The sequence below is a fragment of the Lethenteron reissneri genome, chromosome 43 (genome assembly GCF_015708825.2).
Source record: "Lethenteron reissneri isolate LAM-NWPU_2019-01 chromosome 43, ASM1570882v1, whole genome shotgun sequence".
Taxonomy (NCBI): Eukaryota; Metazoa; Chordata; class Hyperoartia; order Petromyzontiformes; family Petromyzontidae; genus Lethenteron; species Lethenteron reissneri.
Genome location: NC_083821.1, coordinates 6165517 through 6191726, shown reverse-complemented (window position 1 = coordinate 6191726; position 26210 = coordinate 6165517). Strand labels below are relative to the sequence as shown.

Here is a 26210-nt window from a genome sequence, read left to right as displayed (position 1 = left end):
TTTGTTATATTTTTATTATTTTATTTTTTCCCTTCTACATGACATTACCGAAAGATCCAAAAATATAAATGGGGGATGTTTGTCTTTCCTTGGTAGGTGGCGCATAGGTGGGTGACTACCGTGCAGTGCCATCCGATGACGATGAGAGAAGGTGTGAGCTGTCATGCGACCAGGAAAGGTCATACACGAGACCCAGATGTCCCGGGAGCTCCATCAACAGCTGGCCCGATGGCACCTCAAACACTGACCACATGGACAGAACAGAGAACATAAGCGTAAACAAATCGCATGTATACTCTCTGGTTCTTTCGGTAAAGTCACGTAGGTAGAAAATAAAATAAACACCTACGTGACTTTACCGAAAGAACCAGAGTATGGATTCCTGCAGTCACGAAAGCTTAAAATCAAGATTAAATCGCATTTGCTCATTAACGTTTGTCAATAGCGCTTCCTGCATCGTGATGCCAGAGAGGTAGAGCCAGATATTTTTTTGTTATTTTTGTTTGTGCGCCACTGCCAATGCAGTATCACCAAATAATCAGTTTAAACTTGCCATAGCTTGCCTGAAAACTAGACAGCAACTCTTGATGTTGACCTGCTTTTGTATGTACAGTAAAACCTTGGATTGCGAGCATAATTCGTTCCAGAAACGTGTTTGTAATCCAAAGCACTCGTATATCAGTTGTGATCACGTGACGCTCGGCAGACAAAGCGTATACACGTACTACTCGCATTGCAAGACCTCGCTCGTTTATCAAATGAATATTAATTTAAAAAATTTGCTCGTCTTGCAAAACACTCGCAGACCAAGTTACTCGCAATCCAAGGTTTTACTGGAGGTTGAACTTCTTTCGCGCACCGTACTTAACCAACCGTACTAACCGTGCTTTTGCCAAAATACACTGTCTCCACACGATAACAAAAATATTTTTGTTTATTCTGTCAGCCTATTGTCTTTCCAGAGGAAGGTTACGAAAGAAGCATTTATTTAACGAAGCAATTTCTGGACTGGAAATATATTATACAAAACGTATATTTATCAATAACACCCGGTAATCGAGCGGCAGTTGTTTAACAAGCCTGGCTGCCGATGTGAATCAGATGGCCCATAATTAGATTACTTAAAATATCCTGTTTGGGCTATTAAGACTAAAAATGTGTTTTATTGGTAGGTAGACACATAACTGAGCTATGGCTTACATCTGGTTTTCCCAAAATGTGTTTGTGTACGGTATTGTCTTTGCAAAACACATGTTTTGCCTGGGCCACCGTCATGTTATAAGTGTAGTTTACAAGCTAGCCTTAGGCAACAAATATAAACTCTCCAAAGCTGCGCTCCAGAGTATGCAGGAGTTCAAATTAAATCTGTTTCGCATGCGAGTTTTCACATAAACCACATTCCAGTAAACGCTGCCATTACTGGTTACTCAGATTTTACAGAAAACTGCATGGACGTCCACTAAGCGTACAGATTGTGGTAGAGTGATAGAAGGTTATCTGCTCTAAGAAGGAAATCGTGTCTCATCAAAGCATGCCACGTGAGATGACCATAAGGCCACAACGCCATCTACTGACGCAATCCGTGTCCTGTGGTGCGGTTTGTACTACAGCTGGAAGTCACTATGTGTGGTAACGTTTCATTAGTTAAAGTTGCTTAATTACAATTCGTACATATTTAAAGATGTTATACCACTAAAGAATGGAAAGATCTTTACCACCATACACACTACCTACACCAAAATTACTAATAAAACCATTCCTAAGTGCCACTATCCCAATATTATGTTTCTTGCAAAGATCCGCACTCCATTCATCGCTGAATCCTAAAATTAATCGCTCCCCGCAGTTCGCGGCAACTCTCATAACCCGCGGGGGCGGTAATCCTTACATTTCTCAAGTTCACCGTTGCATTGAAAAATCAATTCTTTCTCATCTTGTTCATATTGTCCATGTCACGGTCTGTCTTATTTATACTAATTCATTAAATCCATGAGTCTATAGGTAACATTAAATGTTCATAGAATTAGAATAATCATAATCAATTCTTGTACACACTGCCATGAGGATCGTTTTCAATAGATACATTTCATTCAAAAGTCAGGGAATTTTTTATGAAATAAACATTGAGACGGCACGGCACGCCAATCTCCCGTTTATCGCCCTGAGCCAGTGGTATAAATTCCACATTCCTATTCAAGTTCAAGTTCATTTATTAGGCATAGCCCTGTGAGCCATTCGGCTCTTGAATCGGGTGCAACCGCAACAAACAAAAAACAAAAACATGAACAAAAAACATCTTACAGTGAATATGTGACTAAGTGCAAACAGAAAATCCAAGAAAAGACAGTAAAATATTGCAAAAAAAGCACCGTACACAAAAATGTGCAAAAATCCAAGTGGGATGCAAGTCAAACAACAACAACCACAAGACAACTTAGATTAAGGCCATCAGTCTAACTCTGTACTACAACAAACAAACATGGACAAACCAAAAAATGTATCGAAAATCACCAAAATAAAGCCATAAAAGCAATGAAACAGTGATCATAGGAACTGTGACCGAATTTTCACAATAAACGACATAAACAACATGGACTACCAAACTTTGCAGCCATAGCTGGCTGCATGAGTCACTCCACAACAGTAGGAGCATCAGTCGGAGTATCAACATTTTTCAATGCATGGCATGGGCAAGCCTCTCCATAGGACAACCACTATTGGGAATCTCCCGCAACGTGGTTCACTCATAGTACGAATCAATTTGAACCGAATACAAACCTAGTAGGAATCCAATACAAATTTTCTAGGATGATTATAAAGCCTTGCAAATGTACGATGTGGCCACTGCCCACAACAGGGGCAGTGGCTGTGGTTTCACTACCAAACGCTGCGGGTAGCCAATAACAATTAAACTATAATCTAAAACAATAAACAATTTTTATTTTACCAGGTAAGGCTCACTAAGCTATATAGCTATTTTTCATAAACGACCTGGCCACAAATGATAGCTTAATGAAGTGGCTTATCATGTGGACATTTCTAGCAGCCAAATACTCTAAGTGCACGTTGATTCTAGATGTGGAGGGAAAAACAGGAGGACCCAGAGAAAAATCCACGTGACCACGGGGAGAAAATGCAAACTCCAAATATACAGGTGTCAGGGTCGGGATTAATCCCATCCGCATCCTTCATACCGGGCGAGGGATTTAACATCTCACCACCACGGCGCTGGGACACGCTCACCGAACACAGGATGGCTGTCGCGGTGCACACACGCCGCCGCCAGCGCCCGTCCGTCCGGAGAGAAGCGCACGCGGAAGCAGCCGGCTGTGCCAGCCTTGAGCGTCAGTGCCAGCTTGTTGGGGATGTAGCAGGTCTGCCGGGGGGCGTGAGGTCAAGACACGAGGCGGGAAGTATGATACAAGCCAAGGGGGAGACGGCGTGCAGGATGGGACAGACACGGATGCGTGGTGACAGAGAAAGCAGCATATGGAGACAAAGCTGGGTATGATGTAAGTGGAGGTGTAGGCGAAAGCGTGGATGCAGATGAGCAGAGGAGTGAGAGGGAAGAGAGACGCAAGGAGCTGTCTATTCAATAAACCTCTCGCTATACTTTCCTCCAGCACCAATACGAATTTGATTATGAATGCTGTTTGTATGCCTGAAAGCACTTTACACCATGAATGAATGTTTCTCAACATGAATTGAGAAAAACTGTGCAGATAATGACCAAGAATAATGAATTCATGAAACATGCAGCGGTCAATGCATTTTAAATGTGCTAACAAAAAGCCAAAAACTGCTAAATGCATCCTTATGAAAATAATAAGTATAACCAGTAAAAACAAAGTTTTTCACTATAAATCCTTTATATGCGTGGCGGCTAGAGTCCTCTCGTCCTCTGGCTTGAGATGGCTGCCACCTATGGGTCAGATGATTGTCTACCAGTATTAAGCAATTGGTAATTAAATATTTAATTTGTTTTCCCTAAACAGTGTCAAATTTTGGAAAAAAAATTCACGAACATTAATTGTCTCGCACAACGAGTCTGTGTGCAAAATGTCAGCTCGATTGGATCACGGGAAGTGGGTTAAAAAACGACCGAAAGATTTGCACGGTCGTAAGCAAGCAAGCAAGCACGCAAGCAAGCAAGCGAACTTAATATAAAGGATTTAAAAAGTGTAAGGGACTGTGTTCGCAGAGGTGCACACACGTGAATTAAAAACACTCAGCAAGTTGGTTATTAATGCCATCCTGACTGTAATAAAGGGGCCACTGCCTCCGCTAACAATATTTGTGTTATAAGGCAGGATTATGGCAAAAATTGGGAGTTATTTAAAATTGTAACTTCCTATATGGAGGTAACGCAACACGGATTATGCTCTAAAATAAGGTAACTATATCTATCTCCAATTCATGCAGTACATGCTCATTAAGCTCGGCTGCAAACAAAAATTGCTGTAAACTCCTCACTAGCCTCAGGAAGACAACTAACCTTAATTGAAAGCCAGGAAAGAAGCCTGAATCCAGAAGTCTCTTTTGCAAAGTGAACTTTAAATTAAACATAATTTAGAAAACTTGAGAATGAATCTAAAATAAATTTAAAAAATCGCATAATATTGAATAATTAAGTGAAAGGAAGCATCTAAGAAAATATTTGAAAAGTAACAACACGCAGCATTAAAGAAAAATTAAGGTATAGAACACAACGTATAAAAAGTAAAACACATGAATAAATGAAACAACAATACAATGCAATTTCATATTTACTCGCGCTGCCTAAGCATTTGCACGGAATACACGGCCGAGTTGGAGGGTGTGTGCGGAGGGGGTGTGACGTCATCACGACGCACGAACCCGGCTAGAGGCTGTGGAATGCGGGATGACGTCATCATGCCCACGTGCGTGGTCACGTCACAGCAGGGCACTTGCCAGCCAGTATAGAGCAGGGGTTGGCAACCAATATAACAAGAGGAGCCATTTTTTCGAATTCAGTAAAAAAAAAAACACTCAATATTTCAAGAGCCGCAATGCATGTGAATACAAGACGGTGATCCTTAATAAATAACGTCACGAAGTATCCCTTAAAGTAGCCGCAGATTGCCGACCATCCCCTGGTACAGAGGTACGTATACAGTGAGCGGCAGCACATTCTATAATTCTAGACTTGAAGCTTTCGTGACTGCAAGAATTCATACTCTTAGTTCTTTCGGTAAAGTCACGTAGGTAAAAAAAATGAAATTAAAATTAATAAAATTTTAATCAATTAAAATGAATAACATTCTATTCATTTTAATTTAATTTTTTTACCTACGTGACTTTACCGAAAGAACTAAGAGTACACATTCTATAACTCCGCCGGGCAGCACTGATCAGTGGCAGTACCTGTCCTGGCAGGCGGCTCCACTTGAGAGCATCACGACGCTGGGAGGCGCGCACGGGCGATGACGCAGCACCGGAGCCCGGCTCGTCAGGTGCTCGCGAGCCTTGCTCCTGCTGCAGCGCCATCACGGAGCGTCCAGATGGATCCAGCTGCAAGCGACACACAAGGTGGTAATTGGTTTTTTACCCTTCTATCTGGCAACAAAACTGACACCTTTTTACAAGGAGTCATGTTTGCATAGACCGCAATGCCTGCAGTCATAAATACAAACAAAAGACATAACTCTGATAATGTGCACTGTCCTTGAAGTTGATTGGTCCACACCCGAGACAGCTTTCCTTAGAGCCTAGTCTCACATGGGTTGGACCAGATGACGCCAAAAAACCAGGTGGTGTTTCATTCTTCACCTGAGGACAGCTGCTTGCGTTGTGGCCGAAACGTCGTGAGAATTATTTTATTATGTTTTATTTTTATTATTTTATTACTTCCCTTCTACGTGACTTTACCAAAAGAACCAAGAAGATGAAGACACACAAGGGGTTAAAATACACGGGCATAGCACGCGGTGCTGTCAAGCCGGGTAAAATGTACGTGCTAAAGTCATGACAGGCTTTGGGGAATTCGACTGCTGAAATCATCGCTGAAAATCGTTTTCTATCGTGGCAAATGTTGATGTCCAATAAAGCGAGAAACTCTTTGTGGGATGTCAAAAGTGGTCATACTAAGAAGAGATTAGAGACCAGTATGGGAATGTGGAACTTCTGACACTGGCTTAAGACCACAAATAGAAATGAGCACCATTCCATGCTTGTTTAACCAGACTTTGACTTGCCAAGCAAAAACTTGCATGCCACTCTTTTCATGAGGACGCTGCTGGATATTTTTTGCCGATTAATTTCTCGTAGACTACACCGGTTTTGTGAGTTAAATGGATTATGGCAATTATAAACCAGACAGCGATTAAAATCCATCGGTTCGTTCAACAGTGATCATAAGCCATCGGTTGGCAGAGAGTGATGATTATAAACCATCGGTAAGCTAGTCCAGGGGTCAGCGACCTGCGGCTCCGAAGCCGCATGCGGCTCTTTGGCTCGACGGCTCTTTTTCACCTGCGAGGGCAGGCGGAGTCCCTTGACCGTGACGTAGATCGTGGCCGGGTAGCGCAAGCGTGCGTGCTTCGCGTACCACTCGTACACAGGCAACACGCCCGCCGCGTGCCGAAACCGAGCCGGCGGGTAGAACAACTGCAGGCGCATCTTTCCGCCCACGTTCACCGCACCGTTGGCACCGACCAGCTGTTTAAACGGCACACGTGCCAAACGGCACAACCAAAATCTCAAGTGTAACACACTCCCAAAGGTATAATTAAAATCATTGTCTCTTTGTCCCCCAATTATATATACTTTGGTATGTTTTCTCATGTACTAGTCAGGTTGATTGATGGCAAAGTTTCAGAGGGGCACACCTTGAGGAAAGCCCAGGCCAGGCACCGCCGGCCGCCGCTGTCTGTCTGGAGGGCGGAGTAGTTGGTCTGAGTTTCGTCCATGCTCACAAGATCCACCACCTAAAGCACAAAGACCAGCATCACCAACACCAAAGCCATTTGTTAGGTTCCTTGCGCACATCTCCATTCATAGTGACATCCGCCTTTGTCTTCTCACAAAGCTGTAACTATTTTTATCAACCATGCAACAATGAAGTAATGAGTCAACCTTCAAACAGAATGTTAACTCGCGCGCTTATTTTGAACTCGCACTCGCTGAGTCAATCACTCAGATCACAGAGCCACTGGGCCTGATGACACTGGCTTTATGAGTAACGTAAAAAGTTTCAATCACCAAATATCTGTTCCCAATGTGTACGGGCAGGTAGAAATAGCATTTAACCAATTAACAGATGTGTGGTCATCAGTCAGGGAGACAGAGATGATGCTGGCTCCTCCCTATAATCATGCATGTATGCTATGTCAATCAGAATTGGTGCTCGGACATCAGTGCATTTCAACATCAATAAAGTGATATGCTCATCATATATGTAAGAGAATGGACTTAACAAAAGTGTACAAATGAGACAAAAAACCCAATTCAAATGAGATGGTAAAATCAAGATCACAAAATAATAATTTATTGTATTGAATCGTTAGAATTCATCAATTTACTGGCTTGTTCATTACATACCTAATTAATTAAGTACAGATTACCTTTATAACTACGTTAAACCTTGATAACCTTGATTAAAGAGTAGACCAAATTTCCTTTATGAAGGAGGCCTGAGTAACAAAAAAATTAACCCGTAAAAACAAAGTTTTTCACTATAAATCCTTTATATGCGTGTTCAATGGGCCACAACCAAGCCCACATTGGTCTTTGAAACGGGCGGCTAGAGTCCTCTCGTCCTCTGGCTTGAGATGGCTGCCACCTATGGGTTAGATGATTGTCTGCCACCATTAAGCAATTGGTAATTAAATATAAAAAAAAATTCCTAAAAGGTGTAAAATTTTGGAATTTTTTTTCACGAAAATGCATTGTCACGCACAACGAGTCTGTGTGCAAAATGTCAGCTCGATTGGATCACGGGAAGTGGGTTAAAAAACGACCGAAAGATTTGTACGGTCGTAAGCAAGCAAGCAAGCAAGTGAACTTAATATAAAGGATTAAAAAAAAAGTACAGCAAATCAAACCCGATACAAGTTCAAGCATAGCAGCAGTGGCGGCTCATTGCATGTCCACTATGTGGGGCTGTTGTGAGTGACCTCTGAAAATATGGTGCTCTAATTAAGAAGAACTTCGTCATGTTATTGGCCTTCCGTGAACGTGATAAAACTGTCTTATCTACCAACGGCCGGCATTTAGAAACAATACGAAACAACACGCAAATTGCTGTCCCCATGAACTTCCAAGTCCACACTACGCAACCCCTTTGACACTGGCAAAAGCCGTGACCTGTTATATTTGCACAGTGCAACCTCGCGTTGTGACGTAGTAATTACAGCCATGGGTGCCTTTTTCACCGCCCTGAATGGGTCTCAAACGGCGTGGCTAAAATGCGAAGCTAATCGCAATGCACGAAGGGATATCTCTCACTCGGACGGCTTCACAGCCACCCTGAGACCTCCCCGAGGCACAAATCAGACTGTGGTGTTGCAACGGTTTCTAATATGAACAAATAAAAATGTTATCTTCATTAGGCAATTCAAGTTGAAAGAATCATTACAATTAAAACAAAAATTAACACAGAACTATTGATAAAAAAGTTTTTTTTTCTTAGAAAAATAATTTCTCATCTCCAGCTGCTTGGTGGTGGGGCAGCGCCCCAACGCCCCTAGTGGACGAACCGTGCCTGCAGAGACGACAGCAGAGACCTTACAACCAGTTGTATTGCCCACTAATCGTCAGAATTAAATCCTACAACCCGAGCCAACGATGCCACCTCTCAAACTCTCCAGCGGTTGGGGCAATCAGTATTGAGGGGCCGGCTCGCAGAGGGGAGTCCAAGGCTTTTCCCCAGGTTGGCATCGCCACCAGCGAGGTACCACCACCATCACCAAAAGCCACCGGCTGCCACCATGCATACCCACCTCGAAGAAGAGTAACACGCGCGCAGCTCCGGGCTCGACGCGGAGGAATGGGCCGAGACGGTGGGGGAACACCAGCTGCTCCTCCCACTCAGGGAGCAACGAGCGGTGAGTGCGCACGTCGCATGGCTGCGTGGTCAGAGGATGCTCCGTGTCGGAGGAGCCCGGCTGGCTGGGAGCTGCGGCAAGTTGCTCGCTGGCACGCGGCCACCGTGAGCGGGACGCAGGAAAGGGAAACCGTGTTAGAGGTCGGTAGCTTGAGACTGCTTAAGGGAGGTAATGTAGACTGATAGAAAATAACAATTTCTGACTATTTCATGTTTGTTAAATCTCTTGTGTTAACGTCTAAAATCCTTCAAGTTGAATTATGTATCCAAACACATCACTGAGTAACAACATATGTATGTTCTTTGGGTCTTTCGGTAAAGTCACGTACATAGGTTCAAAGCAAATAACAAAAACTACGACGTTTAGATCGCAACACAAGCGGTCATCAACCCATCTACGTGACTTTACCGAAAGACCCAAAGAATATAAATTCCTGCAGTCACGAAAGCTTTAAGTCAAGATTTAACATATGTATGCACGAACATATTTTGGAAGACACAACGAGAGCGATGATGACAATTAAGACGATGATGCTGGACCTGCAGTGTTGCGATGATTTTGATTATGGCAATAATAGTGATGATGGTAATGACAATGGACATGATCTTCTTAGTTCTTTCGGTAAAGTCACGTAGAAGGGAGATAATAAAATAATAAAAATGAAACATAAGTAAAATAATACAATATTCTGTTTTATTTTTATTATTTTATTATCTCCCTTATACGTGACTTTACCGAAAGAACCAAGAAGATGAATCCCTGCAGTCACGAAAGCTTTAAATCGAAAAATGGAGATGATGACAAATGTGATGATGACGATCATGATTGCGAGGATTATGACGATCATGACAATGATGATCATGAAGATAATGATGATGCCGACTGCAGGTGGTCACGATGACGACAACAACAAAGACGACATGATACTGAGCTCTCCCCACCCCCCCACCACACTCCCTCCCCTCCCACCAGTCCTCCTTGCGCACGTGTTGCCCCGTGGCAGCGTCCACCAGGTACACGCGCACCAGCGCACATGCGAGCAGCGGATCAGAGGCCAGGCGGTCAGTGCGGTGTACGAACACGCCCAGCGCCTGTTCGTCCTCCTCTCTCCGCTCCGCCTCCTGAGCCACCTCCATTGACGAGGCTTCCTTGCCGCCCGCCACCGCTGCAGTGTTACATCAAAGCGCCGCCACACTTTCCGTCAAACGCGCTTGTCAACGACGGCAGATCGCCAAGGGCGAGGAGGGAAACGCACGGGGATTTGAGAGCTTGCCCACATTATAGGCACGCAATAAGTATACATTCCTTTTTCTTGGTTCTTTCGGTAAAGTCACGTAGAATGGAAATAATAAAATAATAAAAATACAACATAAAATAATTCTCACGACGTTTCGGCCACAACGCAAGCAGCCGTCCTCAGGTGAAGACCAGGTCTGTCGGGGAGACAGCGTCTGAATGAAACAGCACCATGCTTGGAGCGTATATTTAAGCTGGGTTGGAAGGGGGGGAAGGGCGCCTTGACAAAAGAATTTGCAGGACGGCTGCTTGTGTTGTGGCCGAAACGTCGTGAGAATTATTGAATGTTTTATTTTTATTATTTTATTATTTCCATTCTACGTGACTTTACCGAAAGAACCAAGAAGATGAATCCCTGCAGTCACGAAAGCTTTAAATCGAAATATAAATTCCTCGTTCTAAGTATTGTTCAAGAGAAAAAGGGGATGAGTGGCATTGTGGTTAGCACTCTTGTTTATATATGTCACCGTATAGTTGGGCCTCAGAGGTCGGCTCCTCTGCTGCTCATTCTAAATACTCCCTTTGTGTCTGGACGACCCAGTGTCCGTTTAGAGTATTTGGTCCCTATACAGGTAGTCCTCGACTTACGATGGAGATGCGTTACGACGACCCCATCGTAAGTCAAAAACATTGTAAGTCAAAGATGGCCTAGCCTACCCAGGAGTCTTAAAGAATGGTGATAATTTAGCAAAACAGAGCAATGTACAGTACCGTACTGTATAAACTATATACTGTGTGTATTTATGAATTACAATACTGTATTGCGCAGTAAAATGTAAAGTAAAAAAACAAGGTAAATTCTTAGCCTACCTATATGAACTGCAATTTAATAGAAAAAATTTTCATGGAAACAATCCTATCTGCTATAAAAACTTTTAACATGCATTGGAACGTATCGTATCGTGGTAACCCTAAAATGAAATCGCTAAAGCTACGTATCATACGTACAATTTTGTCGTACCGCTATCGCCATCGTAAGATCGAAATATCGTAAGTCGGACCATCGTAACTCGGGGACTATCTGTACATTTCCACGTGATAAACCACGTCGTTGAACTATCATTTGTGGCCAGGTCGCTTCTCAAAAAGTGCTCTATAGCTCTGGTCCTTACCTGGTAAAGTAAAAAAGAAATAGTTTAGTGTTCATCTTCACCTTTCGCGTTCTTCTTCTTGGTCCTCCTGGCGGCTTTCGGTCGCCTCGCGGTCTCCTCGCCCTCCTCGGTGAGTGCGACCTCCTCGTCAGGGCGATCTGGACTCATGGCCGCTCTGCTCTTCTCGCGACCCTCCCTGCTCCGCCGTGGCCGAGGGACCGGTGGTTCGGGAGAGCCCTCGGCCGTGCGGACCTCCCTTCCTCTGGACGGCGTCCTCGACTTGACCTTTGCCCTCCGAACCGCTGGCAGGGGGCTATTGTCCAGGTCAGCTAGGGTCATGGTTCTAAACAAAATGCATACGAAAGCATAATGACGTACAAATTAAACAACTTACATTAGAAAAACATGCCTCGTTGTTTTTGAAAAAAGTAAATTCACATGTATCAAGTAGTAATATGTATTTCAGCCAACACAGATGAGCTGTCGAATTTGTTAGAACTCATCTAATCCACAATTTTGTTATCTACAGCCCCTAATCCTTGGAAATTCCAATTACCCGTGTTTGTTCATCATCCTATGAGCCAAGTTATTCCATTGACAAAGAGGCGCGCATCGCGTGATTAAAGCGGGCACTAAATGTATCTTATTATGTAATTGTTTTATCCCATAGGTGCTCCGATTTCCTCCTAATCGTATAAACACTCATTAATTGGCTGAAAACATGTTAATAGAGGACTGCATGGTTTGGACAGTTGTTGATGCTGCCTCACTGCCTGGCTGCATTTCCAGCTGGTCTGGGATTCCTCGACAATTGTAAGATGCAATTTGCATGAACGAAGAAGGCATTATGTAAAACTAGACATCATTAGCATTCTTATTTTTCTTATTCTGTGCACAACATATAAATAGCAAAAGGTGTCATTTTGTAAATAAAAAAGCCATTCTGACCTGTCTGCTTCTATCGTCTCGTTGTTCAGGGTCGGCTCCTTCCTGATTTTTATCTTCGTGACAACTTCTTCACCCTGAGTCATCGTTTCTCTTTTCTTTCTGGGCTTCTTGGGCTGGTCATCGCTGGGTGTGCTGGGTTCTAGAATCAGCTGCTGCTTATCCTCCTGGACAGGGGTGGAGTTTGGTGTTTATGTACCGATGTAACGGCAGACACACCGGTATACACGTAGGATTTCGCGACCAATATCATCCATAATAGAGGTTTTTGGGTTAGATCGCGTAAACATTTGAATGTGTCGTTAAAACCCGCCACCACCCGACACAGCCAACTAGTAAGGGTTGTCACGTAAACAGAACATGCCAATTCGTCACTAGTACAGCACACCGGTGTGTTGGAGAGCCAAGCTCTTATATATTTACGCGATCTAACCCAAAAACTTAAATTATGGACACCGGGAAACATTTGCCCTTTTGATGATTCAAACATTCACGTGTAATTGCACTACAAGCATGTACCTTTATGTTCATTAACACATCTATGTGTTTGTACACCCACAGAAAATTAACAAAACAAGATTAATATAAATTACAAAATTTATATCACGGTCATTGAATGTTATTTAAAATTATCATAAACCGCTCCTTTTGAATTTAGATAACTTTTAATTATATTACGGATTTGAACGATTGCTGTTTGTTGTAAATGTATTTTTGCATAAAACATTTCTACATTATTTGACACGTTATAACCCCCCCCCCTTGCAAAGGAGATATTATGCCTCATTAAGTTTCCACTTGACTCATGCTTTGGACACGGACCAATGAGTTCCTGCTTGATTCATGCAAGGGTGAAGTGAAACATGTACGGTTTCTGGAGCCAATAGTAACCACTTCAAAAGTGTACATAAACGTAACAGAGGCTGCCGTGACACAAAATGAACGTACTAGACTTGTAATCAAAAGATCAAATGTTCGATCTCCTGGCATAACATTTGAATCTCTTGAATCTCCCTGCCTCTCTTCGCCCAGCAGTATGAATGGGTACACCACACTTAGTTAATCAGTAGGGCGTGTGTGTGGCAGAGTATGAAGAGTTGCAAAAATTACCCGCAAGGCGGGACCTCTTTAAACTCCTTTAGTCAATCAATCAAGCTTTATTTTACGTGCCAATATCGCCCTCGGTAAAATAGGCGTCAGTGCACATTACACTGGAACGGGAAGAGTGGACGCCCTTCCATCAGTGACGGCATCAGCTAGCAAGTGCCAAGCTGCACCTTTACTTTTAAGAAACTTAATAAGCGGTGTCAATAAACACAAGACCTAAGAGTTCAACTGAATTACAATTCTCCAGGTGCAGCAATTAGCATGCGCACTGCAACATAAATCACCTGGTGTACAACTCAACAAACAATATTGGTTGAGATGATACTTGGCTGCTGCAGCTCCTTACTATTAAAAACGTCCCTCCCTTTATTACTGCTAATCCTACTTCCTCCCTTTATTACTGCTAATCCTACATAATACACGAGCATAATATGACTTTGAGACCCCCCCCCACCACCTACACATTCCACAAGTAGTGACTAATCCCATATCTGCATTTTCCATAAATATGCTAAATTCATTTTTCAAGGCGCTCTCCTCCTCTAACCCAGCTTAAATATACGCTGCCACGCTTGGTGGTGTTCATTCGGACGCTGTCTTTCCGACAGCCCTGTTCTTCACCTGAGGACGGCTGCTTGCGTTGTGGCCGAAACGTCGTGAAAATTTTATGTAATTGTAAAAAAATTATTATTTCATTATTTCCCTTCTACGTGACTTTACCGAAAGAACCAAGAAGATGAATCCCTGCAGTCACGAAAACTTTAAATCGAAAAAAAATGATACTTGAAGTCAGAATTGAGACCAGAATCAGAGCTAAAAGAATTAGCAGTTTCCAATACCTTGATTTTGTCCGATATTGTAAAGACCTCGCTGGTGGTGTAGCCTCCAGGGTCATCCTCATCTGGAGGGAGCAACGGCAACTGCCGTTTCTTTTTCTTCTTCTTTTTGATCTTTGCGTCTGTGGCCTCTATGTCCTCGGCCATGACATTGCTAGATTTTTTGGCAGTGGGAACCCGCTCCCGCTGCTTGTTCTTGTTGAAACGTGGACTCTGCTGCTCCTGGACAGCACATGACACAAAACAATGGGGGGGGGGGGGGGGGGGTGGAAACAAGTCAAGATATCTGTCGCTTGCCTAAAATACCAGGCAACCCAGCAGAATTTGTTAAACAGATCACACCCTCCTGATTGAGACTGAGATGTCAAAAACTGGTCCAGAATTTTCCTACTTAAGAGAATGCAGAGACACTTGTGCAGAAAGACTTTTTGGCTGATAAACCCAAATGTTATCCTGTATTATTTGCTCGTGATATTACATACTTTGTCTGTTTATTCATTTACTATATCATTACGCACAGTATGCGACGTTGATGCATATTAATGTTATGCTGTGAACGGCTTGTATTTAATGAACACTTATGCATATTGTCGTTTAAAATAGTTCATTAAAACAATATGCAGAGAAAATATCTTCTCCATCATCGCAAAAAAACGTGGTTATACGTTCATCTGTAGATAAATGAACTGAGAAACCCTTTCGATTTAAAGCTTTCGTGACTGCAGGGATTAATATTATTCGTTCTTTCGGTAAAGTCACGTAAAAGGGAAATAATACAAATAATACAAGTAAAACATAATAAAATAAAATTCTCACAACGTTTCGGCCACAACGCAAGCAGCCGTCCTCAGGTGAAGAAACAGAGCTGTTGGAAAGACAAGGACGGCTGCTTGCGTTGTGGCCGAAACGTAGTGAGAATTTTATTATGTTCTATTTTTATTATTTTATTATTTCCCTTTTACGTGACTTTACCGAAAGAACCAAGAATATGAGAAACCCTTTCTAGATTGTTATTGGATCGCCATCGTAACACTTGTTGTTGCTTGTATATGAGTCAACCAACTGCATGTCTACCTGGTTGTAGGTGTTGTGGAGAATGGTCTCCTCATTCTCGCTGCTCTTCTGCAGGTCCAAACTCCTACGTAGACTTTCCAGCTGCAAATACAACGAACACAGTCAACACACATAAAGTACAGAGAACTACTTAGAAACTATTTGTATTTTACCAGGTAAGGCCCACTGTGCAATATAGCTCTCTTTCAGAAGCGACCTGGCCACAAATGATAGCTCAACGAAGTGTCTTACCATGTGGAAATGTATAGCAGCCAGATACTTTAAACGAATGTTTCTAATTGTGGAGGGCAAAACCAGAGGAGCAGGATAAAATCAATGCGACCACGGGGAGAACATTCAAACTCCAAATATACAGGCGTCGTCAGCGTTGGAACGAACCCACGACCTCCTATATACCAGGCGAGGTAGTTAACATCACAGCATGCATGTATGTTGAACTTCTTTTGCACCACATATCGCCAACCGTTCTTATCAGAGGTGTGGGGAAAGGACAACAAACTAAACACAAAACGCAATTGTAATGAAATTAGTTTCCAATCTAGATTTAAAAGTGCAGAGCTCCATTGGTATCCTAATATCGGAAGGGCATTCCAGACGGCCGCAGAAGCTAATCTGAAAGCGTGCGATGCAGCATCTCTCTTTGTTCTCTGGGGGACAGCACACTTTCTACCCCAGCCTGAGCTCAGAAGTTAAGATGGGTCTTCATAGTAATGTCACATGACTATGAATAGGTATGAAAACTGTACGAGCTAATTATTGCACTCTTTTCGACACATATCTACCTAATTTCGAAATCCAGAGCACCGTTTAATCTAAACACACGTACATTATAATCTAACAATTGTTGCATTCATTTTTAATGGCAGACGCTAATCATTATATTGAAAGCACCAATTGACATTCTAAAGCCTTTACCAACCCTCCCTGCACATCTTATATTCCCATTTGCGGGTCACAAAATGAATATTTTTCGCATCTTTTTACCATCTCATTTGTATCGTTTCATATTTTTAAATCCTTTATATTAAGTTCGCTTGCTTGCTTAGGACCGTGCAAATCTTTCGGTCGTTTTTTAACCCACTTCCCGTGATCCAATCGAGCTGACATTTTCCACACAGACTCGTTGTGCGTGACAATTAATGTTCGTGAAAAAAATTTTCCCAAAATGTTACAATTTTTAGGACAAAAATATTATATTTAATTACCAATTGCTTAATGGTGCAATGCAATCATCTGACCCATAGGTGGCAGCCATCTCAAGCCAGAGGACGAGAGGACTCTAGCCGCCACGCATATAAAGGATTTATAGTGAAAAACTTTGTTTTTACTGGTTATACTTATTTGTTGCTTAGACAGTTTGGTTTACTCCATTAGCCCGAGCAGAATATTACCATACAATCTGCGTGTTTTACATAATCAATTATAACACACAATATTTCATGCATAAATTGAGAGCGTACAAATACATTTCAATCGGCAAATTCGTACATTGTAACGCGCCTATTTCCCATGGCTGCATTATTGTACAGTGCAGTGCCATAGTGGCGAGATGTTAACTACCTCTCCTGGCATATGGGTCGTGGGTTCGATCCCGACCTTGAGGCCTGTATATTTGTTCTCCCCATTGGGCGCGTGGATTTTTCTCCAGGTTCTCCAGTTTTTCCCTCCACATTTAGAATCAACATCATGCGTTTCGAGTATTTGGCTGCTTTAAATTTCTACACGATAAGCCACTTTGTCGAGCTATCATTTGTGGCCAGGTCGCTTCTGAAAAAGAGCTACATATCTTCTTGGTTCTTTCGGTAAAGTCACGTAGAAGGGAAGTAATAAAATAATAAAAATAAAACATAATAATATAATATAATAATATTATTTTATTACTTCCCTTCTACGTGACTTTACCGAAAGAACCAAGAAGATGAATCCCTGCAGTGACGAAAGCTTTAAATCGAAATTTAAGAGCTATATAGCTGAGTGGGCCTTACCTGGTAAAAAAAAAAAAACATTTTTATTCTAGATTTGAAGCTTTCGTGACTGCAAGGATTAATATACTCTTAGGTTTTTTCGGTAAAGTCACGTAGGTAAAAAATAAAAATAAATAATGATAATTATAGAAATAATAATAGAAATAAAATAATAAATCACGACGTTTCGGAGGCAACACAAGTCTCCGTCATCAGGTGGGACCGTCACAGCTAAATTTACTGTATCAAGTGAGGAAAAATCCAAGAGACAAGCTCTTAAATAGAGTATGAAAACATGTTTAGTTTAGCATGAAAAGGGTCACTCACGACGAAAGCGTCGCTCTCCGCCACTTTCTTCTTTCTCCTTTTCTTCTCGCTCGAGATTTGCCCGCCCGCGTATGACTTGAGGACATCCTCGATGCGCGTGCGCGTCGTGTGAGAGTGCTCCTCACCTCCCTCCGCCGTCACCCCTGCAAATTGACGTTCAAAATCGCTCTCCTCAGCGCGGCTATCACCGTCGTGCTTATTGGCAGTGCATCGTAACGAGATGAGGGCTTACATTTTACCAAGGCATTTTGCTTTGCCCACAGTGTACGTATGTATGGAGGTGGATTTTTTAAATCATTTATATTAAGTTCGCTTGCTTGCTTGCGTGCTTGGGTGCTTGCTTGCTTGCTTACGACCGTGCAAATCTTTCGGTCGTTTTTTAACCCACTTCCCGTGATCCAATCGAGCTGACATTTTGCACACAGACTCGTTGTGCGAGACAATTCATGTTCGTGAAAAATTTTTTTCCAAAATTTTACACTGTTTAGGGAAAACAAATTAAATATTTAATTACCAATTGCTTAATACTGGCAGACAATCATCTGACCCATAGGTGGCAGCCATCTCAAGCCAGAGGACGAGAGGACTCTAGTCGCCACGCATATAAAGGATTTATAGTGAAAAACTTTGTTTTTACGGGTTATACTTATTTGTGTATATATTGGGAATATGGTAGTGAGTAAAGATAAATGGGACAACTGCATTATAGTTGTATTACTATACAAGCTGATAATAGCCCTTCGCATGGATGGGTAAATAATTTTCCAAATTAAAATTCGAAATAAAACAGCATTGCGTGTTTTTTTTATAGTTCACACTCACATTAAGCAAAAAACTGTCATACTTAAGTAAAGCTGAAAAATATGGACCTGATAACATTACTGTACTCTACATTATTGTGTTTAATTGCAAAGTAAGTGATGTAAAAACATACAAAACGAACATAATTCACTCTTACAGTAAACGTCCATAACATAATTCACTCTTACCAACAGGCATGGCATCAGCTGTTATGACCTCCACTCCATGGCGAAGATATGTCTCCAGTGATTACACCTAGAAAGATCTGAGTGACAACACATTTCCATATTAATGTAACAAGTAATGTGCTAATTGTAAATGATGGGTCTCAAACTCTCAATCATCTTCACCTTCAGTGGTAATGATGGTCATCTGCTCATTCACCATGTGAAGTAATTGCCGAGTAGTGTAAATTTTGTTTGTAAAATTAGTGACAAATATTTAATGAAAACTTTTTTATTTTATTTTAGTTCACGATATGACTGAGTGAACAGAAATTATTCAGCATGATGATGACTCTGATCACCCACAAAATAACTCAGCATGACTATGATCACATTAAAGTAAGTACTGTAGCCTCAATGAAGACACAGACCAAGACAATTTAGTAATGTTATTAGTGACAGCAATGTATATGTTTGATTAAAAAATTAACCCGTAAAAACAAAGTTTTTCACTATAAATCCTTTATATGCGTAGCGGCTAGAGTCCTCTCGTCCTCTGGCTTGAGATGGCTGCCACCTATGGGTCAGATGATTGCCTGCCACCATTAAGCAATTGGTAATTAAATATAATTTTTTTTCCTAAAAAGTGTAAAATTTTTGAAAAAAATTTTCACGAAAATAAATTGTCACGCACAACGAGTCTGCGTGCAAAATGTCAGCTCGATTGGATCACGGGAAGTGGGTTAAAAAAAGACCGAAAGATTTGCACGGTCGTAAGCAAGCAAGCAAGCAAGTGAACTTAATATAAAGGATTTAAAAAGGTAAATGGATAAATATACAAAACGATCAACTTAATTCACTAATTGGCCTTGATAATCTAGGGGGGTTACTGTGAGCCCCTCACACCAACGTTACATTACTAAGAGGATACTACATTTTTGACTGCTTTAGTCACATAGAGCAAGAAAATAACCAAGTGAAAGCCACAGACTAAGACTCGACTAATATTTTACATGCTGTCGACTATAATAAAAGAGACCTGTTCGAATGTGTGCAAGCGTGGTCTACTTAAATTCGTATTTATTTCTAATCCATTAAAATATTTCCCGTCTGTATCTTTACTCCGTCATGCATTAATGAGTCATATACTGTAGAGGTGCGTTATATTTTTGCCGGTTTAAATCACATTTATAACTCTACGTGGACGTTATCCAACGTGTATTATAAATTCACTTGGTAGTTTAAATATCAATGGACATACATGTGAAATAGGAATTAACTGCAGTTAAATATGATACAGACGGGAAATCTGTGGCTGTATCGAAGAATGCTGAAAATCCCATGGATAGCCAAAACCACCAATACACAAGTTGTGCAAGATATGGGCACTGACAGGCAACTGCTGAAGACCATCATTAGCAGGAAGTGTTACTACCTAGGCCACATTGCCCGAAACGACCACAAATACCAGCTATTAAAGCAAATCCTGGAAGGAAAAATCGAAGGGAAAAAACGACCAGGATGGCCAAAAATGACATGGCTCAGTAACATCAAAACATGGCTACAATTAACAACAGCACAAACTCTACACGCCGTGCTAGACCGGGACCAATATCATCGTGAAGTCGCACACGCCGTTAGGCAGCAGTAAAGAAGAAGAAATATGGATTAACATAGTAAAAACTACAACATTTAGTTGATATCGCAAAGTGATGTACATTTGCAGTGTACGTATTATATTTTAAATGAAAATATATCAAATAGCGTTATTGTTTTAAGAATATAGAACACGCACGGGCGATCAATGTCGATGTAAATATTGATAGCACGGGCTATCAATACTGGATAAAGCATACATGTGATTGAAATCCCATTAAATCACACACCATGTAGTCTAGACTGGATGTTTCTTAATAATCATTAAGGTGAATCTATTGTGGATTTTTTTCCCCAAAACGTATTACCATTCTACTGTACAGTAGTAATACATTAACAGCACAATGTAACGTGTACTGAAAAAGAGCAGTACATCAAATATATAAAGGGTAAAACATATTTAAAATATACCATTGAAAAAATAAGCCCATGAACTTTAAAGAATGTGCAATGATTTAATGCTTAAATGCAACTTTAGAATGGTTTATTCTTAATCGTGTGAAAAGGCAGTGGAACATGACGGTTCGAAACCACGACCACCCTGGTTAATAACACAGGCGGCGGTGCATTAAACACAAATACGCTGCGTCTGCTTAAGAGTGTACGTTACTGGGAATAAAAGAACAGCCCATTGTGTGCCGGTGGCAGTCGAAATTTGCCAACGTTTGTTGAATCACCAGCCTTTTTTTATTGGGAAAAACACATAGCAACATCACCCCCTTCCCCCTCCTCTCATATGTTGGTAAAATACTGCAGACTACAAAATGTGACCTTTTAGCCAGAGAATAGGTTTTACCCTTTCTGGGAATAAATCAGGTGTTAAGATGTCCACGCACCAAATAGAAACCTTTTGGCACGGAATCAAGTCTGCATTAACCACACATCCATTAATTCTAGATTTGAAGCTTTCGTGACTGCAATGATTCATATTCTTAGGTTTTTTCGGTAAAGTCACGTAGGTAAAAACATTAAAAAAGTAAAATAAAATAAAATAATTATTTTATTTTACTTTTTTATGTTAATAAAATAATTATTTTATTTTACTTTTTTATGTTTTTACCTACGTGACTTTACCGAAAAAACCTAATAACACACATCCATTCTCCCATGGAGAAGCAAAATGCTCCTTCATGGAATAAATCAAAGGTGACCTTAGTAAATTTAAATAATCAAATAGTTGAAAATGATTTAAAATTAGTGTTGTTATAACAATTCTATATTTATTTAAAGTTGCGCATTTTGTTGTGACGTCACATTTCTCCCCCCCCCGTCACAAATGTCTGACCCCCCCCCTAGGTGCGTGACGTCATTTATGGCCGGCCCCATATAAGATTATGTGATTAACACACGTTCCAAAACAATACTGGTCGACCCATGACAGTTGACTCCAGATATTCACAACAAATCCACGTGATGTATGATGACATTAAACACACACACATGTTTATATATATAAAGCGAAGAAAACAGTGACAACATTTCAACGTAAATGTTCCTATTCTTGGTTCTTTCGGTAAAGTCACGTAGAAGAAAAATAATAAAATAATTTTAATATAAAACAATTAAAATTCTCACGACGTTTCAAACTGCAACACAAGCAAGCATCATCACCTGCTTGTGTTGCAGTCGAAACGTCGTGAGAATTTTTGTTTTATATTTTTATTATTTTATAATTTCCCTTCTACGTGACTTTACCGAAAGAAACAATAATATGAATCCTTGCAGTCACGAAAGCTTTAAATCTAAAAAAAATAAATGTTCCTATTGATGGCAATGGAGTTGGGCCTGGTCAATTCTAGCGCCCTGCCCGTTCCCACTCTCCCTCACGCGCGAACCAACCAACCAACCAACCGACCCAACCATCACACAACCAAACACGCACACGCTTATAACCCCACCGAACCACGTTTACCGTGCGCGCGATTCTTTTGTAAGTAATTCTTTTACAATTACAATTAACGCTGAACCCGTTAGTCGAGTGACCGTCTTCTCGGTGAGCAATGAGACGCCGTTACCCAGACGCCGAGCGCCCTCGCAACGGCGCGGGTGACACGTCACGTGCTCGCCGCTCAGCCAATGGGCGCGCGCCCCTTGCGTCACCGCGTGCGGTGGGGGTGGGAGGGGCTCAGCCCGATTGTGCCCCTCCCCCCCTCTTTGTGTGATTGTGACGTCATGGTCCAACAGTTGGAGTTTTCATCTTCTTGGTTCTTTCGGTAAAGTCATCGCGTAGAAGGGAAGTAATAAAATAATAAAAATAAAACATAATAAAATAATTCTCACGACGTTTCGGCTACAACGCAAGCAGCCGTCTTCAGGTGAAGAATGAGACACTACCAAGCTAGGAGCTTATATATAAGCTGCGTTGGAGGTGCAAGGGCGCCTTAACAAAAATAATGTGCATATCAAGAGGAATTTAGCATATTCATGGAAATGCGTAGGAGGTGGGTGGGGGGGGTTTCATAGTCATATTATGCCCATGCATTATGCAGGATCAACAGCACCAAGTTGGAGTTTTTTTTCGGTATAGTCCCGTAGGTAAAAAATTAAATTAAAATTAATAAAAAATAAAAACAATAAGATCACAACGTTTCGGAGGCAACACAAGCTTCCGTGTTCAGGTGAAACTGTCACAGCAAAAAATCTAGAATGGAATTTTTATTATTGTTTTTATATTTATTACTAGCTGTACTACCCGGCTTCGCCCGGGACTTGTATCTACCACGGCCGGCCGCCTTTGTCTCCCCAGTGGCGATGTTAATACGCTACAGTAGTTAAGTTACTCGTTTGAGGCAGAGTCGACCTAGGGGAGGTTCAAATAATCGTCACCGGTGGTGGCCGTGAGCGGGAATCGAACTGGGTTTGCCGGGTTGGTAGCGCAGCGTAGCGTTAAGCACTACACCCACCGCTCCTCACACACCACACACGCACAGACACACACACAGACACACACACAGACACACGCAGACACACACAGACAGAAACACACACACAGACAGCACGCTAACCACTACACTACCGCTCCCCACACACCACACACGCACACACACAGACACACACACAGACACACACACAGACACACACACACAGACACACACACACACAGGCAGCACGCTAAGCACTACACTACCGTTCCCCCTACACAACACACGCGCGCGCGTCCATAGGTACACATACACGCGCTTGCTGCAGACACACACGACTTTCAGGGTGCATACGGCAGTAAACGACTGAAATAATAAAGCGGCAATGCTGTGTAAGGAACGCCTTAGACCCGCATTATACATTTGTGTAATGCGAGCGTAAACACACAAACACACACAAACACATACACAATACACACACACATACATGCAGACACACAGACAGACACATAACACACATACATACATACACACACATACAAACACAGAAACACATACACACACATACACAGACACACACATACATACACACGAACACATCCACAGACGTACATACACACATACATACAGGCACGCAGACATACACATAAACACATACAAAAAAACCCACATACATACACACACAACAACAACAACAACCGCCATTCGCCACTAAGTGGCGGTGACGTCACCACGATGCTTGTGCCAGGCCAAGTGCACCTTGAGGCCACGTGAAGTGTCGAAAGCCCGCTGGCAGGAGGTCCGGCAAAACAACCTCCTACCTCCTCGCGGTGCCGGACGGGCAACACTGTCGTGGGCAGTGCTGTGGGGGGAGGGCCAATGCCCATTGGCCTCTCCCCTCATGGTGTCTGTGACCACCACAGTGGCTAAACGGGGGCTCTGGACGGGTGTGAGGGGCTGGTAACCCCTCCACCTTCAATTCATTACCACTAAACCACGAATTAAACATAAACCTGTAACAAATACACACACACATACATACACACAAACACATGCACACACATACATACACACATGCATACAGACACACAGACATACACATAAACACATACACACATACACATGACCCGGCTTCGCCCGGGACTTGGATCCACCACGGCGGCAAAACCGACATACATACACACACAGACATACACACAAACACATACACACACATACATACACACATGCATACAGACACACAGACATACACATAAACACATACACATGACCCGGCTTCGCCCGGGACTTGGATCCACCACGGCGGCAAAACCGACATACATACACACACAGACATACACACAAACACATACACACACATACAAACACACATGCATACAGACACACAGACATACACATAAACACATACACATGACCCGGCTTCGCCCGGGACTTGGATCTACCACGCCCAGCCGCCTTTGTCTCCCAAGTGCCGATGTTAATACGCCACACCAGTTACTCGTTTGAGGCTGAGTGGACCTAGGGGAGGTTCAAATAATCGTCACCGGTGGTGGCCGTGAGCGGGAATGGAACTGGGTTCGCCGGGTTGGTAGCGCAGCGTAGCGTTAAGCACTACACCCACCGCTCGTCACACACCACACACGCACAGACACACACACAGACACACGCAGACACACACAGACAGACACAGACAGACACACACACACACAGACAGCACGCTAAGCACTACACTACCGTTCCCCCTACACAACACACGCGCGCGCGTCCATAGGTACACATACACGCGCTTGCTGCAGACACACACGACTTTCAGGGTGCGTAAGGCAGTAAACGACTGAAATAATAAAGCGGCAATGCTGTGCGAGGAACGCCTTAGACCAGCAACACATTTGTGTAATGCGAGCGTAAACACACAAACACATACAAACACATACACACACATACATACACACATACACACAAACACATACACACAGACATACACATACACACAAACACACACATACATGCACACAAACACATACACAATACACACACACATACATGCAGACACAGACAGACACATAACACACATACATACACACACATACACACACATACATAGACACACACATACATAGACACACACATACATACACACAAACACATGCACACACGTACATACACACATACATAGAGACACGCAGACATACACATAAAGACATAAAAAAAAACCCACATACATACACACACACATACACACAAACACATACATACACATACATACACACATACATAGAGACACACAGACATACACATAAACACAAACACACATACACATGACCCGGCTTCGCCCGGGACTTGGATCCACGATGCCCCGCCGCCTTTGTCTCCCCAGTGACGATGTTCACACACGACAGCAGTTACGCTTTTGAGGCTGAGTGGACCTAGGGGAGGGCCAGGTCCGTTTCAAATAATCGTCAGCGGTGGTGGGCGTGAGTTGGAATCGAACTGGGGTCGCTCAAGCAGCTTAATGACTGTTTGTACAAAGAACATATAAAGAATCGATTATAATAACCAGGCAAGAGTCCACATTATAGACTGCCAGTACACGCACTCAGCTTCATAAGCAGGCTAGAGTGTACATGATAGAGTGGCAGTACGCTCACCGAGCTTAATAAGCAGGCTACAGTGTACATGATAGACTGGCAGTACGCTCACCCAGCTTAATGAGTATTTGTACAGTGAACATTAAAGTAATCGATTGTTGGCGCGTTGGGTTTAAAAGTAATATTAATAGCACACATTGTGGTGGGGGTGTAGTGAAGAGTAGGAAAAACTTTGATGAATTTACCTCAGAGTGGCGTGGTGGGTGTCGAGGCCTAGTAGCGTGCAAAGCCTGCGGCCTCGCCTAAAATTGTCGGCTTGGAAGAGGCAGGGTACGGGTGGCGTTCCTTCCCCCCCCCCCCCTAGCGCTCCAACAATACTGTGTAATGGCTATTATTTAATTAAATACGGAGCTTATGAAAGTGGCGAAGGCGTGG

The 26210-nt window shown here is 42.3% G+C and overlaps 1 protein-coding gene across 6 annotated transcripts in view; it reads right to left on the bottom strand.

The window, feature by feature from the left end:
* The window catches only part of AHI1 (Abelson helper integration site 1), a 76118-nt gene extending 53752 nt beyond the window's left edge, over window positions 1-22366 (bottom strand). For 5 of the 6 annotated variants that reach the window (XM_061569426.1, XM_061569428.1, XM_061569430.1 and 2 more), the window contains exons 1-14: window positions 22239-22366; window positions 18695-18771; window positions 17706-17848; window positions 15415-15495; window positions 14344-14562; window positions 12401-12564; window positions 11515-11795; window positions 10035-10230; window positions 8961-9153; window positions 6849-6947; window positions 6493-6678; window positions 5386-5532; window positions 3244-3376; window positions 120-243 (exon numbers count right to left, since the gene is read on the bottom strand). In XM_061569426.1, the coding sequence (XP_061425410.1) occupies window positions 120-243; window positions 3244-3376; window positions 5386-5532; window positions 6493-6678; window positions 6849-6947; window positions 8961-9153; window positions 10035-10230; window positions 11515-11795; window positions 12401-12564; window positions 14344-14562; window positions 15415-15495; window positions 17706-17848; window positions 18695-18704 (1976 nt within the window). In that variant the 5' untranslated portion in view covers window positions 18705-18771; window positions 22239-22366. The remainder of the gene's footprint in view (window positions 1-119; window positions 244-3243; window positions 3377-5385; window positions 5533-6492; window positions 6679-6848; window positions 6948-8960; window positions 9154-10034; window positions 10231-11514; window positions 11796-12400; window positions 12565-14343; window positions 14563-15414; window positions 15496-17705; window positions 17849-18694; window positions 18772-22238) is intronic. The other variant, XM_061569427.1, reaches the window with a different exon arrangement.
* Between the last annotated feature and the right edge of the window lie 3844 nt (window positions 22367-26210).